The sequence below is a fragment of the Protopterus annectens genome, chromosome 14.part0 (genome assembly GCF_019279795.1).
Source record: "Protopterus annectens isolate FY-2018-M chromosome 14.part0, PAN1.0, whole genome shotgun sequence".
Classification (NCBI taxonomy): Eukaryota; Metazoa; Chordata; order Ceratodontiformes; family Protopteridae; genus Protopterus; species Protopterus annectens.
The window spans coordinates 24746951-24762612 of NC_056748.1; the positions used below are offsets into that span (position 1 = coordinate 24746951).

General features: G+C 41.7%; 1 protein-coding gene across 2 annotated transcripts in view; it reads left to right on the top strand.

The window, feature by feature from the left end:
- ZAR1 (zygote arrest 1) overlaps positions 1 to 15662 on the top strand; it is an 84272-nt gene that overhangs the window by 23954 nt on the left and 44656 nt on the right. For both annotated transcript variants that reach the window (XM_044055518.1, XM_044055517.1), the window contains exons 2-3: positions 7586 to 7678; positions 7766 to 7840. In XM_044055518.1, the coding sequence (XP_043911453.1) occupies positions 7586 to 7678; positions 7766 to 7840 (168 nt within the window). The remainder of the gene's footprint in view (positions 1 to 7585; positions 7679 to 7765; positions 7841 to 15662) is intronic.

Genomic DNA, 15662 nt, shown 5'->3' on the forward strand with positions numbered 1-15662 from the left:
CTATTCCATGATTTGGAGAAGTGTCCTAGAAGTGTGTGCTATAAAATCAATTAGTCTTTACATCTAAACTTTTGCATTTGGTTTCAGTGGTTACCAAGGTGTTAGCAGAATGCTTTTTATTTTTATTTCACAAGAGCTGTGTTTCTAGCTGATCGTTCAAGTCTCTAGTAACACTGAATATTGCAAACTCCCAGCTCCAACCTGCGTATCTGCTTTGCAATCTGGATGTAGTCTCTCCCAGAGAGATTAGTTTTCTTTCTGTATAACTGTGACTCCAAGCATTACAGGACTCTGTGGTTGCTGTAACCATAAAATATTTATGGTATATCCAAAAGGGAGTGGGAGAGACCCAGTCCTAAGCTGGTTAATTTGCACCTGAAAAGTAAGGAAAATATTACCAAAAACTTGACTCTCTTCCTTCAGATGAGCTCTCCTCTTCAGATGGCAAAATGTTCTAAATATTCATTTTCACTGTACTGGCTCTGTGTAAACTTGAGACCCCACCGAGTCCCATATGAACGGTAGTCCCATGTTAGTCTAGAAGACTCCTCCATGTGTCTCACTGGCTTCTCCACTTCTGTAGTCACTCATTTTTTTTTTTTTTTTGAATAGCATCTTCACCTGACTTTCACTGGTCACTCTGGTCTCTAGGTGAGAACTCCATCATACAAATGGATAAGGCTTCTGATTACTGGGAGTAGCACTCCTCCATTAGAACAGGGGTTTTCTTTATAAGTCCTAGGCTATATAGACTCCACTTTTCTGCTGGACATGTTTCTGCAAGGCTGGTTATCCATTAGTATTCCAGTTTCTCTCATCAGAGGTCTGCTTCTGGACCTAGATTATCAAAGTTGTGGCTATAATGGTGCCTCACCAAGCCTGAATCAATTTCTCTGCTTGGAAGCCCCACCTGTACACTGGTGCTTAAACCTAAATCATTAAATGTGGGGAGATCTTTCCACTATTGACAATTTGGCAGTGTCTGCTCTGATTGGGGGATGGTTATGATATTAACTGTTGCACTGCATGGATATGAACACTCCTGCTTTTTACTCACTTAGCAATCCATCCCTACTCTTTCCAGAGACAGTCTGCCAGAGTTTCCATCCTTGAAACGGAAAAGCAGTCTCCCAGTCTTTCATAGAAGTAGTTTAAAGCCTCTCCTATTTCACCCATATCTGACACCCATGCATATGCTCCAGCAAGTTCTAGCCATCAAGAAGACTTTAAGCATTGTGGTATTTGGGGGGTACAGAGCCCTCTTCCCAAAACTATTTCAGGATTATAACAAGGGAAGGGGCTAGATCCCTGTTTTGGCTCCTTGTCCAAGTTAAATGAACAGTGGAAAATGGCTACAATGCACTTTTTACCATGCTCCCCCAAATATGGAACTTCTATTGTTGAAAATCAAATTTGCCATGTGCCCGTCAAGTACTTTGTGGCAGTTTTCCAATTCTGATGCAGTGATTTTGGATAAACATTTAAATTCAATTCATTCAAGTAGTCCTTGCCATAGCAGATCAATAGCAGTTCAAGACGTGTCCCTAACCTCCTTTCACCTGAAATTGAAGTCCTGTTTCAAGGGGCTATTGGCAATTATAAACATGCCTCCTCACCCCTACCACAAGACTGCCCCCTGTTCTGACTGGAACACACAACTTGTTCCTGTCTGGCATGTATAAACAGCTTGCCTATTACCCCTACCCCCCCCCCCAAATGCAGCCATCTATATATGCAGCTAAGGAATGAAAATTCTGTTGCTTGTTGCCCTTGTAGAAGTCTTTTTAATGGCCTCTGCATACTGCTGAGGTTTGTGGAAAAGTTGGAGAAATGGCAGTATCCTTTCTCGTCCTTGGTGATATCTAAAATGACCCTGCTCAGTGGTGTACACAAAGTAAGGTTCAGGGCAAAGGCTACTACAAAAGTCTTGTGCACACCACCAGAAGCTACAGCCAAGAACGGAGTCCTGCACTTTTTGCATTGCTACTCTGCATCACTGTGCCAGTGAACTTGCTCATCCATCCTGCTCTTGACAGACACCAATAATGGTGCAGTTGTGATAATGGAGGGGGGGGGCATTTGTGGCCAGCTTGTGCAAGGTGAATGCATTGCACTTGAGATTAAGCCAAAACAATAACTAGTTTTACACTAACTTTACCAAATGCAATACATTGGTACCCCGACTGTTTATCACTGTTAAGGGTACGAGTCACCAGCAATTACAGCCACTTTACGAGCTTGGACTAATATGACTTTACCATCAAAATACATCTTCATAAATGCTTACTAGTCTTGGCAAAACCAAATCGGTTACTGTTAAAACTGAGCAAGCAATGATGATCTGTTACTTTCATCCATACACAGATTCCACTCCGATTAACTCGGACATCCAATCATGATGAAAATGGCCACCCAACTTTCATCTTTGACTCTAGCCACACACATCAAAGATGCTTCTCGCGATCCATTTACTTGTATAAAACCAATGAGAACTGCAGTTTCTTCCACAGAAAGCCCAGCAATTTGTGTACATATTGGATGTCTGACTCTTAAAAATGAATTGCAAGAATTGGAAGGAATAAGGCAAATGTTTGGGAGGGAGGAGTCAAAAGGTGAAAAAGCAGGGGCAGATTTAACTAGTTGCAGAAGAGTAATATTATAAAAAGCTTGCCTCTTCCCTCCCCCTGCCTTTTTTTCACCCTGCCACACTACTAGGTGCCTGCAATCCTCCAATGTAGCAGAAAGCTGCATCTTCTAAGAGTAAAATTTAAAAGTAGCTCAAACAAGCAAACCCAAGCTAGACAGGAACACAAATTGGTAGAGAAATTCCATCTTGGGACCACAACAGCAAGAAGTTTTACTAAATGTTAGCAAAGTTTTCACAGTTCATCGGGCATAAAAGCAGAACAGTATCAAGACCAACTTAAAGTTGAGACCAATCATGAGTCGTATCTTCACTTTAATGCAGGTTTTTAAAGCACTCTCCCATTTAGTCCTAAAAATTAGGCAATCCACTTAATATTTTCTACATGGAGTTGTCAATTGTCTCCATCTCATGCCTGACTGATGCAAGTCTGCTCACACAGTCCATCCACTTTGCTGGATGCCCTTGTTTCCTCTTTCTTCACAATATTGTCTTCTGCTTTTATGCACATGGACCCAGGCAACCATCTGTTTTTGACCTTTTCTGCATGGAGCAACTTTGGCTTCTGCTGTTAGTCCACATTTCGTCTAGCCCACAGTGTGCATCCTACCACTCATCTCTGGCACTTCATCTTGATCACTTGTAGCTTCCTGAAGTGCTGTACCTTTGCCGCCCATGTTTCTATAGCATAAAGTAGGTTGCACCATTGCTTTGCACACTTTTTTCATATTCTTTGGCATTCTGTCATGCATTACACTGACAGTGCCAGCTGCTATTACAACGGTCTTATCTGTGCCTTCATCCCATGTGCCTTCAGTTTTGCATTCCATTCCCCTGTCCTTTACTTGAAGTTCTTGATCAGTCTGCCTGTAAATGCCACACTATCTGCATACAACTTCTGTCCAACTTGTTTGCCAGTTTAGTCCACTAGTATGAACAGCAGTGGGCTCTTGAGCTTAACCCTGGTATACACCCACTCCCACAGGGAACACCTCTGAGAGAGACTACACTGTTCGTATGGGTCACCTGGGTCCTTTTACATAGCCCTACACTATTCTACCAATGCTTCTGGGACTTCAAGCCACTGCAGGACTGCCCAAATAGGTTTTCTTTGGACCTTGTCATATGCTTTCTCAAAGTCTGTGAATGCCCAGTTCAATTCTCATCTCTCTGGCTTTCGTTGCAAACAGGTAATTTTGTGCTGCATCCTGAACTGAATCCAAATTACTAGTCTTCATTTTTCTACTTTGCATTTAGCAATCGCCCACTCCAGAATGTTCATGTAATGGCAGTAGTTTGATACTGCTGTACTGCCCACAGTTGATGTCCCCTTTGTTCAAAACTTATGAGATTTCTCTCTAAAATTGGCTATCCAGGTATATTAAATTCTGTCCTGGACTTTAGGTTACCTCTTAGCGGAACAGCAAACTTGCTAGAGAAACTGAAATGCATTTGTTTGTACCCCTTTGGTTCACAAATTCTTTGTATTCCCATATCAAAGGCTCTACATTTAACACACAGCATTACTCTTCAGAATCTGTCTGCAAATGCTGTGAGTAAAATGTACCTGCTATAAGTACCAGCTTTCTGGCTGTATCTGTTTGCCACATTCATCTCTTTATAACTGTGCACTTGCATCAGATTTTTTTGCTCCTACATTTGGGAGCATTATATATACTCCAACCCAGGTTCTCAAACCTCCAAGTATATGCCAGCATTTTTTACTTTTCTACTTGGTATTGCATTTTAACTTGTATTACTTCTGGCTTGCTTATTGCCTGACAATATATACACATGAACAGTGTCCCTGTCCTTGGTGTTCAATATATATTGCTTCCTTTGGCTTTTCCCGGTTAGCGGTCGCCACAGCAGATCACCTGTCCACTCATGATTGACAGTGGAGTTTTACGGTGTAGAGTTGCCAGCCTGGCACCCAGCCTTCCACAGAAGGCACATGCGCACCTAGGGCCAATTTAGTGTCCAATCCACCTACTGCATGTCTTTGGGATGTGGGAGGAAACTGGAGCACCTGGAGGAAACCACGCGACCACAGGAAGGACATGCCTTCTCCACATAGAAGGCACCCCAGCAGAGAATCCGGAGAACCTTGCTGTGAGGTGGCAACACTTACTGCTGCACCACCGCGCCTGTGCTAACTCCACTTAATTTTTAGACCATGGATACCTTAAGTGAATCTGAATCTGTTTGACCAGTTAGGCTTTAAAATTCCCCAATCTAATTGCTGGCATCTGCCTTTTAAAATGCTCTCAAATGTAAAAGGGGTACACACTTACATGGGCGTGCATACCTCTCAAGTGTACCTCATTACGAGGAACGTACCTCATTTGGGGTCTTAAAGTTCATGTTCCTCAAAGTTCCACATTGAAAGACTGTCACACATTCAGTATTAGTATTTTTTTTTTTTTTTTTTTACGTGAAATCCATTGTAAATAGAAATGGATCATTTTAATTCATTAAAAGATCATCTTTATAAGTACAACCAGCATATTTTAACCATCCTATGACCTGTTGGGAAGCCATTAGTATGTGTTCCACGTTTTGCCCATTTGTTCCACATTATGAGGGCTAGTGTTCCTCATTTTGGACATGGAGGTTGAGAGCTAGGTTGAGAGCTATGTGGGAGTGTAGTCTTTTTTATGTCTTTTAGTTGGCAATTTAATTCTATCGTTTCACATAACTGTCTGAACACCTTCCTAAAATAGCTTCGATCAAACTCTTCCCACATTCATAACTGTTTGCATGTTTGCTACAGGGGTTCCCATGGCAACTCCTTGAGCTTCTGAAGGTAATTATCCTAAATAACAGTTCACATAAGCAATGTATTCAACTATTTTAAATGTCATTTTCTTTTTAAATATTTTGGTGAACTTCGATGTGAATTTCTTTGTTTCAACACCCTATATATTTGGCATTGCCTTGAGAGTTATCCACGGTAACTGTGTAATTATCATTTCTATTATAACAATGATGGAACTTCTTGCTTATCACATATATAGTTTCTCATAGAAGCATTCCCTTTAGTTGCTTTTCCAAATATATGGAAAGTTGGCTCTGTTATCCAGCCTTGTGATGAGACTGTCACTCCTGGATTTTGATTCTTATGAATCTTTAGTAAACCATAAAACATGGGTGTCCTAGGATAGGAACATGAAAGTAATTGTTAATAACTACATGTACTTGAATACTATCCTTGTAGAATTCTGTCTATTTACTAAGTCTTTCAAAAATGGTGGTAAAGCTCATCTGGCATGTAAATAACCATAGTTCAGTCGTCGGCAAAATGAGCATTAGCATACCTTCATCTCTGGATTTTCAGGTTGTACAGATTTTGCCTCATTCTGGTATTTCTCAAAATTTTCTGCCGAATCATTAGCAAATACTTTTCTGAAGTCAGAAAATGTCATTTGTTTCAGATATCATACCCATCAAAATTCATACTATATATTCTTGTCAAACCTCAACTATACAGATTTTTGCAGAATGTCCAGATTTTTGCCTCATGTTTGGTCTGTTTTTATAAAATTGTAGTTTTCCTGCAAATTGGTGTCTTCATTAGACTGAAGTTAGAAAATGACAAATTTGAGTTTGACTTCCTACCCTTCAGAAAATTCATGCCAATGCAAAACCTGTTCTAAGTTTGTAAGAGCAATATTAAAAAATTGTCCTATTTTTGGGCTTTTGTCCCACTTATGGCTTTGTCCAAATATCTTGCTCAAGATGATTCTTGTGGGCTTTTGTAAATTAGTCTTGGTATGTTGATAGGACTTGTTTAAAACCAAATAGTTTTTTAAAAAAAAAATCATGCTGATGCAAAACCCATTAAAATTGCCCCTATTTTTGGGCCTTTTGTCCCCCATTATTTATGGCGTTGTCCAGATTTTTTGCTGTAAAAGGCTGAGCAGTATGGGCATTAGTCACTTGAACAAAATCACTGAGTTAATGGGTAAATCATAGTTGACTGACTTATTCTGCTGCTGGATATGTCTTCTCAGATAAACTATAGAGTAAACCATGCCAGATAAACGTGGGAGTTTTGCAAAAAAGGCCAGCTAACAGTACTCCACTTGCCTTGCAATTCTATTCACTGCCCATATCAGGTTGTCTGCCAGGAATTTGGCAACAGGAGTGTTCCCTTTCTGCTAGGGATGTCTCCTCCTCCCTTCCCCCTTAAGAAATGCATCACCTATGTCCTGTGGTGGCTTGCAAGCCTTGCTATAACAAGTTGTTTTTTTTCTCCAGCATAATCTTAATACAAAAGCCTAGTGTGTGTGTATATATGTATATGTATATGTATATGTATATATATATGGGTTCCCATCACTTGCTGCAGGTACTGTCTTCCATCATACCACTTAACCAGTCGGGGACAAAGTTTATCCTAGCGCACTCCCAGATTCTGCTGAAATCTCTCCCCACTTGGGACACTTATGAGACATTGACATAATAGGAGACTATGAATTAATGTACATTTTCTGAATTAAGTAACTTGATTGTCAAGTATAATTCGCACCTTTCTTCCAAAGTCACTAGTTTTGAGGGACAGATCTAAACAGCCAAAATCTGGGACCGTGAGGTACAATTCCCATCCCACCACTGATATTGGATCCTAGCTAACTAAGGGAAACATCCAGGCAAAATTGTCCAATGTATTTGCACAGCAGGTCCCTCTAGTTGGTTGGGGTTTATCAGATCTGAGAAATCTGTCTGTTAAAACATTTCTGGGATAATGCAGTTGTTTCAGTGTCTGCATATGTGCAATTTAAAGCTGATCATTTGAAGACTTAAGTTCTGAAACATGCTCCTTAGGGCAGTTTACAAAAGATACAGATGCTATAATCCTGATATGTTAAATGTTTTGGATGTGTGTACATAAGTTTTGGCTCAATTGAATTTCATTCTAAGGTGTACTTTTGTTTTTAGTTCCTAGAACAGAAGTATGGATACTTCCATTGCAAGGATTGCAACATTAGATGGGAAAGTGCATATGTGTGGTGTGTACAAGGAACTAATAAGGTAAGATTATTATGATGTATATTTTTTTTAATTTAGTTAGTGAATACTAATGGTGTAAACTAAATCACTGAACTTTTTTTACACTAGGTCTATTTCAAACAGTACTGTAGAGCTTGCCAGAAGACTTACAATCCTTATCGTGTGGAGGACATTACTTGCCAAGTATGTATTAAAACTATTTGTAAAAGCCATTTCTCTCGAAGCAAAAATGCAGATTAATGACTGGTGTATTTGGGCTCCTGCTGTGGGCTAAGAAGTTAGACTTGGAGGTCACAATCTCTAGTGTGGCAGAGAACTTCCTGAAGGAAGCTATAGGACAGTCCTGCAGTAGTCTGTGGAATACTGTACTGTTGTATATAATGGGAATGTATTCTTGGTTAATTTACAGCTAGCATTAATTTCTGAATCTCCATATTCATGTAAATATAAGCTTTCCTATGAAATCCTTTTACTTCAAGGGAATTGTCTACTTCCACTAATGTCTCTTGTGGTAGGTAGCCCCATCTGAGTGTCTTGGCAGGCAAGTTCTAAAAAGGATATTTCAGATTTTTCTACAATGTTCTCACTCCTTTCTCTGTGCACTACTTGGCTCTAAGGTCTCTTGCAGATTTTAACTGAAGACACTTGTCAATCTAGTTTTAAAAATCATGAGACCTGCTAAAATAGCCTAATAAGCAATTGTGCATACAAAGCCTCAATCCTCCCCACTGGCAACCGTGTGGGACATGCACTGGAAGGATAACTGGTACATACACTATTTCCAGTGCATAAAGTGCAATCTCACTAAGTGCACAGACAACAGTCTGGGGCTGGCTTCCCCTCTTCAGATCCCCAGTAAGACACTCCACCGGCTGTGTCTGTGTCCCTGCCCAAGTAGGGGACACATGCACCTGGGAAAGGCTGGCACAGGTTTACTAGCTATGCCCTCTTTTGCCTAGACTATAAGGTAGTTATCACTGCCATCAGCCTATAAGGTAGTTATCACTGCCATCAGCAACTCCTTGGCTAATTTAAGGCCTTAAAGGGTGAATCTACTGTGAAATGCAAATGCTTATGGTAATTTGACCAAGAGCAAGGCTATTAAGAGTGGCCCATACATGGTCACCAAATATGTAAGTACTCTCAGACTTAAATATCTCTACACATCAGCCACAATAAAAAGGAACAAGACTATACTAAATACATATTCAGAGTTCAAAACAGGAAATATTTAAAACATTATTGCAGGACAGTCTCTAATCTGAACTAAGCTACGCTATATTCCTGACTATATCCAAGAGTTACTATACCCTAGAAACTTGGAGCAAGGCAGATGTGGTGACAAGGTCTTGTCCGGTCCAAGACGATACAGAATGACCTGTCTCACCAAGACTTCTCAAATATTACTGACATCCATTTCTTGTCCTCTGACTCTATCCGAGGTGAAACTCCCACTGCTGGAATCTGGCAGTGTTTAGCATCTGCCTGTGTGAAAATACAAAGACCTCAGATCTCTGGCAGATGCTAGAAGTCCTAAAACAATTGCATTCCTTCATACTTTGAGGTAGTAAGTCACTCCACTGTATGCATTGGTTACAATAGTGCATGTACATTTCTGTTCTCTCCAGTAGGACCCTCTGTAGATCCATTTTAAATCGAAGCATTTTGCAGACCACCTTTTCAACACTGTTACAAGCAGTTTGATATACACATGACATACAGTTCTAATACATTTGTAACACTGGCATCTTACACAAATCATTTAGTCACTGATACTTTACTGCCAGCCCAGCTAGCTGGAATTTTTCCTGCTTTGGTCATACAACTTCCCCCCCTTGAAGACTCTTAACTAGTTTTTCAAGTGACCCTTGAGAAACATTGCTTAGGAGGAATGACCCTACATTACCCCACTCCCTGTCTTGGATTCCAGCTGCCTTGGCATTGCAGACCCCAGTACAGTGCAGCACTGTTTTATATCTGCAACCCTAAGCTCCACCATAGTAACTTGTATTTTGATGGCTGACTCCCTGTAGCCACCATAAGACACCCCCCAAGACTCCTCCTGTAGTCTTCTGCAAATACTTGGCACCAGGGCCTCCCTATCGTGGTAAGGTTTCAGGGTTAACATGATATAATTTGTGCCCTTGCCTAGCAGTTCCACCATGGAGTTAACAGCACTGACCTTCCTTACCACTTTGAAGGGTCCCTCCCAAGCTTGCATGCAGCTTGTCTGACAGGAAGGAGAACTGTAACCTGCTGCCCCACAGCATACTCTCTAATTAGAGCATTTCTAGCATATCGGACCTTTCTCTGCTGTTGGGCTTCTGCTAGGTTCTTCTGGGTCAAACCCATGAGTTCCCTGAGCCTTGTCCTGAAGCATAGGACACATGCCACAACAGACTCCTTGTGGGATTTGCTCTCTCTCCCACTCATCACAAATAGTCTAGAGGTCCCCTCACCCTATGCCCATACAGCAACTCAAAGGGTGAAAAATCTGTTTGTTCCTGGGGCACCTCTTGTAAGCAAACGGGAAAGTTTGTCCCACTCCCTCTTAAACTGGTCTGCAAATGCCTGTACCATGGTCTTTAGAGTTTAACCTCCACCAAACCATAGTTTGTGGGTGGTAGGGGGTTGTCTTTAGGTGCTTCACCCCCAGTGCTTTCACAGACAAGCCAGCAGGTCTGACAAACTACCTCTGCCACAGTATTTCTTTTGGAAACCTACCCCTGCTGAAAATCTCTAACAAAGCATTTGCCACTTTTTCTGCCTCTGAGGACAGAGCCACTGCCTCAGGATATCTGGTAGCATAATCTACTACCACTAGGGTATACTTTCCTGTGGAACTTGTGGTACTCAGGGGGGGGGGGGCGCCCACAATATCCAAAGCTACCCTCTGAAATTAATCCTCAATCAGAGGCAAAGACATCAAAGGAGCTTTCCCCTTGTCTCCTGTCTTGCCTAGGGTCCTGCAGTAAAATGTTACCTCCCTGGAAATCCCAGCCCAATAAGTTCTGCATAATATGTCTTTATATGCTTCTGCAAAGGGTATGTCTGGAAGTGCCAGATAGGCTCTGTATTCTCACCCTCTAACCCTCCCTCAAGAGTTCACCCTATATACAGCAATACTTTGTCCCAGTATATAGATTCCCCCTTTCCTTGCAATGGGTGCCTCCCTGGCTACCTCCCTCAAGCCTTGTAATGTAGGGTCTGAGAGCCGAGCCTGTCTCAACTTTGTAACCCTTCCCGGCTCCCTTTCCACAGGAAGTCTGGTATCTTCTGAGAGCAGTGCCTCGCTGTCAGCATTGGTGCTACTCGCCTCTGCCCTTTATCTCCCTGTCCAAGGGAACATCAGTACTCACAAGCAGCTGTGGCTCACCTTCAATCTCCCTCCCTGAAGGAGCCACCTCATCAGTCTTGGCTTTGTGCGGTCTGTAGGGGCCCCCCCAGGCTACCAGACCCCACATGCTTGACTGCATGCACACAAGGTACTGTGTTAAAATTCCAATTGGAACATCTGCAGGGATATCTTGAAATACACCTACTTGCTTCCATTTCTACCCTCCAAATCAATGTTAACCCTAGCCAAACTTATTTGGAATGGGGTCCCTCCTAAAGCTCTGGAGTACACTGCCCAAGCATGTAGTGCTCCTCTTTAACCATTGCAGGCTTCACAATGGTCAGAGGCTTAATGGCCTGTTTCTCATCTACCAAGAAAGATATAGCATCTTGTGGTAGTTTGCCAGTAGTAAATTGTCTAGAGACAAGTGTAACATTCTGTCATTCCCACTTAACTGGGCTCTCCACCTTGCCTACATGGACATCTACATGCTACAACTAGTGGGGCCATGTATTTAAAACATTTAACCCTTTATCCTGGCTGTTTAACCCTTTATCCTGGCTGTTTACTGAACCAATGGCTTTCCCCTGTTACTGGTGGTCTCTGGGGTGGTTTAGGCTGACCATTATGGATTCTTAGTGCCATGTCTGCAATATTGCATTCTTTACCTGATGACATGAGAATCTGGTTGGCAAAGTGCTGAGGGCCCTTCAAAAGCTGTGACCTGACACCCACTTGCCCACCTGTGAATATAACTGCTTATTTCAGCAATATATTCACACACTTTCATCTGCCCTGCATCTATGCTCAACTTTTCTCTGTAAGCTTCAGGTGTTTGACTTGAAGCATTCTAATAAATATCAGACAATTTTAAAAACTGTTGTAGCTTTCTCACAGAGTAAGGGGGTCAGGAACCATACCCAGAGCCCTTGGTCAACATTCTGGCGATCCGTCTGCAGACCAGTCTAAATTGTGGAGGAAGTCTACTGACCTTTATTGCTTCTGGGGTTCAGTTATTCCCTTCACCATTACCTCTGTGACTCTGGCGAAGTCAGCATCTCCTTTTCATGTCTGCCTCATTTTCTTCAGCTTCCAGATGTCGGTCTCTCTGCTGATTCTGTTTCTCCTTTTTAGCCTCCAAAAGCCAGTCTCTGCTGATTCTAGTTCCCAACAGTTTGGCCTCCAGTACGTCTCGGCTCCAGACAGATTTTAAGTCCTCTGAGGCAAAGTTGAACTGTCATTTTCTGAGTTGTACATTCCCAAGGCTAGTCTGGTTGCCCTCCTGGTTGCTGGTCTTTGATGCAGCTGTGACTTAAGGTTGCATCATTTCTGCTTTTGGCATGCACCAGTCTTTTGTTCTGGCACATCTCTCTGCCAACTGGCTCCTTGTCAGCTTGCCATACTCCTCTGCTGACATCCTTGCCTGCTATCCATGACCAAGCTAACAAAAAAAAACTATAGACAGGAAACTGTCTACAGTGTGGCTGCTTGACAGTACAAACACCTTTAGTGACCACTGTTTACAGGCTACGGGAGTTCAATATCCAAGGCTACAGGAGTTCAATAGCCACACCATTGTGTGATGTGGTCCCACCACTATTGACCAATAATGTGACCCACCACTGGACCAGTAAACAAGGAGCCTCAATCCTCACCACTGGCAACAGTGGGGGACGTACACTGGAAGGATAATGGGTGTACAGTGTTTCCAGATGCAGCTCTCTGCATAAAGTGCAATTTCCTGTAAGAGCATAGAGACCACAGTCGGTACAGGACTGGTTTCTCCTCTTTCTGCAGATCCCCAATACGACTCCCCACTGGCACAGCTATAGTATTGAGATCTTGGCTTAGTGGTCAACCAAGACTTCCAACACCCTCTGTCCAACCAGTGCTTAATGTCTCTGCCCAAGTAACTGACACTTTTGAGGTTTGATTTGTACACACCTGGGGAAGGCTGGCACAAGTTTACTAACTACCCCCTTTTGCCCAGACTAGAAGGTAGTTTTCACTGCCACTAGCCAACTCCTTAGCTACTTTAAGGTCCTTAAAGGGTGTCCAGTCTTGCTGTGTAATACAAATGGTAGTTTGACCAGGCAATTAAGAGTGGCCCAGTGTCAAAAATATGCAAGTACTCAATTTAAATCTCTACACAGATCAGCCACAATGAAAAGCTTAAAAATATTTAAATGAAAAAGACCATAGTAAAATACATTAATTGACAAGTTAAAAACCACAGGAAATATTAAAAACATTGCAGGGCAATCTCTAATATCTAAGCTACTTTCAGAGAAAGGCACGTGGTGAATGGTTCTTGGGTCCAAGACAGAACCAATGCCCTGTCTCACCAAGATTTCTTGATAGCTTTCAGAATCAAATTTCTTGTCATTTTGACTCTGTCCCAGGTAACCCCACTGCTGGAATCTGGCAATATTTAGCATCTGCCTGTAGAAATGCATAGACTGCAGAAGCTGAAAGTCATAAAACTGTATTCCTTCATACTTCAGAGGTGGTAGTTGGTTCACTCCAAAGACTATACAGAAGTTCCTTAGTACAGACATGTTTCTGGCCTAGCCTATAAAGTAATTTCGGCTATTTTTCTGAAGTTAAAATCCTGTATTCCAGTTCCACTGTTTAAAATGCATGCATTAAATGGCTACAATAGTGCATGTACTTCTGGTCTCTCCAGTAGGGCCCACTGTGAATCCATTTTTAAACCCAAGCATTTTACAAACTTTTCAACACACACCTGTACAAGCAGTTTGATATGCACATGACATACAGTTTTAACAACTACCATCTTGCACATTTCGATATTCACCAGTGACACAAATTTACTGCCCGCCTAGCTAGCTGGAATTGTGTAATCCTTTCATCACACCATGGTACCTTAAAAGTTAAAATTACTGTGCACAGATTGGGTTTAACACTGCATCACATTGCCCTTTTTAATGACTTAATTTTGAGGAAGACTTGACTGTTGGAAAGTCGGATTTGCTTTTGACCAGGTGCCAGTTGGAATCTTTTTTTAAAGAGCATTAAAATGTGTTATGAATGTGTTTATGCTAAAAGCTGCAGCAGTAGCGTTGTCACCTCACAGCAAGAGGTTCTCCCAATCGATTCTTGGCTGGAGTGCCTTCTGTGTGGAGTCTGCTCCCTGCGGTAGAGTGGCATTCGAAAGACGTGTAAATGGGCGTGCCTTTGAAGGGTGGGTGTTGGGCTGGCACCTCTGCAACATAAAAATCTACTGCCAATCATTGGTGGACCGGAGTTCCCCTGTGGCGACCCCTAACCGGGAAAAGCTGAAAAGATGGATGTTTATGCTGCAGAATTGAAGAACTTGTTCTGGCAAAGTTTACACTGCAGCCACCACGAAACTAAATCACAGGTGATGACTATTCTGCTATAGCTACGAAGTGCTTGGTGTGCCTCTTTTCAAAAGATTTTGGCAACATGCATACTTTGCTTCTAGCTGACTCTTTTTAAGAAACAAATACTTCAGTCTGTTGGAACACTCCGAAGCCACCCACAATCTGCCTGTTTCAAGGCAACTAAACTCCAGTGAATTGTGCTAGGCTTTGAGTGCTAGTCTTCAAAGCCTTTTACCAGTGTGTTTTATACATATGGATTAAATTACTCAACCTTTTCTTGGTGAAGTTCAGTTTTTGTAACACTAATTTTGACTGTTTGTGGTAGTCCAGATGGGTGTAAAAAGTTGAACTATTCCAGCTCTTTACCCCAATGCGTACCTCTCCATCTCTAATATAGACCAAGGGTGACAAAAGTCCCCAAAATAGGGACTATTTTTAAATATGGCTCTGGGCATGAAGTCAAACTCGCATGTCATTTAATGGCTTAAATCTTCAATGATTACCAATGATTTTCTTGAAAACCAAAGTTTTATGAAAATAGACCAAAATGAAAACGATCTGAACAGTCAATCTGCATAGTTGAGAGGTATGCAAAAGTGTTGTGAGCAAATGCTAGCATCATGGGTGATGGCTGCAGTGGCTACATTTCCTTTTTATCTGGTATAAAGCTATTTTAGGCAATGGTCACTGCTCAACAGAAATGGTATGAATGCCACCTATGACTTTGCTCATATTCCCATTAGCCACCAGAACGGATACAGACCAAGCAGTTGGAAGAGGGTTTAGAGTCTTCTCCAAAGATTTGCTTTGTGCAACATTCTCCTGTTGCAATCTGAATTGTTACCACTTGTCCATTTGACTTATGAAATGCACTTGAGTGGTGGCTTGCATCCTTGGTTTTAGAAGTTTTTTAGCTCGTGAAATAAGTATTTACTTCAGGACATGGAGAATTTTGTTTGGAAAATATCACCATCATGAGTAACCTGGCAGAATTGACTGACACTTTGCATAATCCACACTACTGAAGTTGGGTTTGCCCCATGACACTTCCAGAATCATTTTTTTTTCCCCCTCCATCTGAAGCACTTCTGGCCAAGTATTACACTTTCTCCTTTGTTTTTGATGCAGTTATTTGATCTCTGATTTAAATAGAACTTGTATTTGTAATGGCACTTTTTTTTTCCATGTTTCACAAATTGTTTATGTACTGAACTAAGATTAGTAAGGTATTGCAAACCTCATGAATGCCTGATTGCGCAATTCAGGCATGCTGTGCTCCCCATTTAGAATATTTGGGATT